This window comes from Mastomys coucha, chromosome X, assembly GCF_008632895.1.
Source record: "Mastomys coucha isolate ucsf_1 chromosome X, UCSF_Mcou_1, whole genome shotgun sequence".
In the NCBI taxonomy this organism is placed as follows: domain Eukaryota; kingdom Metazoa; phylum Chordata; class Mammalia; order Rodentia; family Muridae; genus Mastomys; species Mastomys coucha.
This window is the reverse complement of record NC_045030.1, coordinates 70,356,701-70,359,297: the sequence shown is the minus strand read 5'-3', so window position 1 is coordinate 70,359,297 and position 2,597 is coordinate 70,356,701. Positions and strand designations below refer to the sequence as shown.

Below are 2,597 nucleotides of genomic sequence, written 5' to 3'. Positions count from 1 at the left end.
GAAGCTTCCATGCTGAAACTGACCTTGTTTTCCCTCCCATCATCTTTCTAATTCATAGGTACCAAGGAGTGGCACTTTTTCTGGTGTTTGAGCCTCACCTAGATGTACCAGACAGCCTGGTTTTAGCCACCACTCATCAAGGGTTCAGAGGGTATCAATTGTGATGTCAGAGCCTAAGGTTGTCATGATTGGCTAAGGCAGATGCAGCTGAAAAAAAATCACAGTTTATGGGCGTGGCATCCATTGTTCAGAGGGTATATAAGGCAGCCAGTTGGCCCTCTGGGCCAGACCCTTGTGAGGCTTCACAATGGACAAAGTTAAGAAGTTGGAAGAGGATACTGAAAGTACTGAGTTATGGACTTTACATACTAGCCTACCAAAGAAGAGCAAGATTTTCCTAAAGCCCATATCTCTGGGTTCTGACAAGAAGTGCACTGAATATGCTTGCGTCAGTGGTATACAAGTAAGTTAACTTAACCTAAGTAAGATCCCTCTTTTCTCCTTCAATGCCCCTTCCTCAGTAAAACCTATCCTTACATGACCTAGCTTAAACTCTCTGTTTAACCCACACCCCAGAAAGCCTTCCTTCCAGACTAATTTCTAGTAACCAATGACACACTGTCCTGTCATTCCAAACTATACAGGTCCTACGAAGGGTAAAAAGAAGCCCCCAAAAGAGATCAAAGGTAAAGATCTGTAAAAAACCTACCATTCCAAAGTTGAAACCTACAAAAGAAGGTGGAGCAACACCATACTCTAGAAAAAACAAGCCACAGAAAAAGAAGAGTAAAACCCGACATGAACGAAACAAAATGTTGCAGGACAAGCTGAAGATGCTATGGGATCAATATAATCAGCTACAGAATAAGATTAATATACTGTGGAATCAATATCATCACGTAGATGATGAAGTGAAGCCAGAATGTGGCCACTGTGATAACCAGATGCAAGAGGGCACAAATGAACCATGTGATCAAGAAGAGCATCTCAAAGAGTTGGTGATCACACAATTTAATCCAGACAAACAAGTGAAAGAAGCTATAATCAGACACTATTATCAAGACAGGCATGCAAAGGAGGATAGAATCACACAACTCAGTCATGATCAGCGAGGGCAAGAGGAGGTGATCACACACTTTCACCAAAATAAGCAAGAGAAGGGGAACACACAATTTTATCAAGACAAAAAAGTGAAAGAAGAGATGATCAGACACTACTATCAAGACAGGCACACCAAGGAGGATAGGATCATGCTGCTCAGACATGACCAGCAAGGGCAAGAAGAGATGATCACACACTTGGAGCAAAATAAGCAAGAGGAGAGTAACACACAATTTAATCCAGACAAACAAGTGAAAGAAGAGAGGGTCAGACACTACAATCAAGACAGGCATGCAAAGGATGATAAGGTCACACTACTCAGTCATGACCAGCAAGGGCAAGAGGAGGTGATCCCACACTTTCACCAAAATAAGCAAGAGAAGAGGGACACGCAATTTTATCAAGACAAAAAAGTAAAAGAAAATATGATCAGACACTACTATCAAGGCAGGCGCACAAAGCAGGATAGGATCACACTACTCAGTCATGACCAGCAAGAGCAAGCGGAGGTGATCCCACACTTAGACCAAAATGAGCAAGAGAAGAAGAACACACAACTTGATCATGGCAATGAAGTGAAAGAGGAGAGTATCAAGGTTTTCCTTCCAAACAAGAGGATGGATGAAAAGAGAATCGAATTCTGCTATCCAGAAAAGCAGATGACTGAGCACATGCCGCCCATCCCCGTTTATCAATACACATACCTGCCTGGAGTGGAGAACACTCTGCAGCTACACCTAGTAGTGCCAGGAGGATACATGCACCAACCTAGCACAGAAACAGGAATCCCTAACTGGCACAGTCATGGTCACTGCTGGCATTAATAGCCTTAAATCTCAGTGCACAACCAGAGACATCAGACAGCTATGACTAGACAACAAGTTGTTTTAAAGGCCTAATTACTACACATTGAATACTTCAGTGATTGCCAGTGAGAATTGAGAAAATAAAAACATTATAATGGAAAAGATTTGCATCCCTGTGATTTGTAATTATTCTCTGGTGGTAGAACTGGGAGGACAGAAGGGAGGATAAGGATTGGGGATTGAGGAAGGGAGGAGGGAGGACCATGGTTGGAAGTCAGAAGCAAATGCTTGCTCAGGCACTGGAGAATATGAACAGAACATCAAGATATTTCTTGCTTTTTGTTTTACAGAAAAAAATAAAGGGCTGATATTCCTACCTGTGTGCTTTGCATGGGAGTACGCAGGGCCTTGGTTCAGGTTAAAGACTGCCACATGTTGGAAGTGTGTTTTGTGGTGGTTGTATCCTACCTGTAAAAAGAAAACCCTACCTTGTTAGATGACAGTCTCCTTGGGCCTTTGTTACAGTTTTCCATGACATAATCAAGGAAAAGTCTTTAGAAAGAACAGAGTTATTATCTTATAAGAAGCTACCAATACTAACACAAATAAGATAATGGTGATTGGAAGATGAGGCAGGCAAACATAGAGTGAAGCCTAGCGAACCAGGACACTTCTTCATTTGGGCAATGT

The 2,597-nt window shown here is 42.2% G+C and overlaps 1 protein-coding gene across 1 annotated transcript; it reads left to right on the top strand.

Annotated features, from left to right (window-relative positions):
- The first annotated feature begins 243 nt into the window (after positions 1-243).
- On the top strand, positions 244-2,069 carry LOC116093044. Its single transcript, XM_031374206.1, has 2 exons — positions 244-463; positions 645-2,069. Exons 1-2 carry the CDS (start codon positions 308-310, stop codon positions 1,923-1,925), a joined length of 1,437 nt encoding a protein of 478 aa, XP_031230066.1. The 5' UTR covers positions 244-307; the 3' UTR covers positions 1,926-2,069.
- Positions 2,070-2,597: the final 528 nt, after the last annotated feature.

Coding starts and splice junctions, on each gene's coding strand:
- LOC116093044 (XM_031374206.1), top strand. CDS start 308: ATGGACAAAGTTAAGAAGTTGGAAGAGGATACTGAAAGTACTGAGTTA. Junction 464..644: donor CTTGCGTCAGTGGTATACAA/GTAAGTTAACTT, acceptor CAAACTATACAG/GTCCTACGAAGGGTAAAAAG.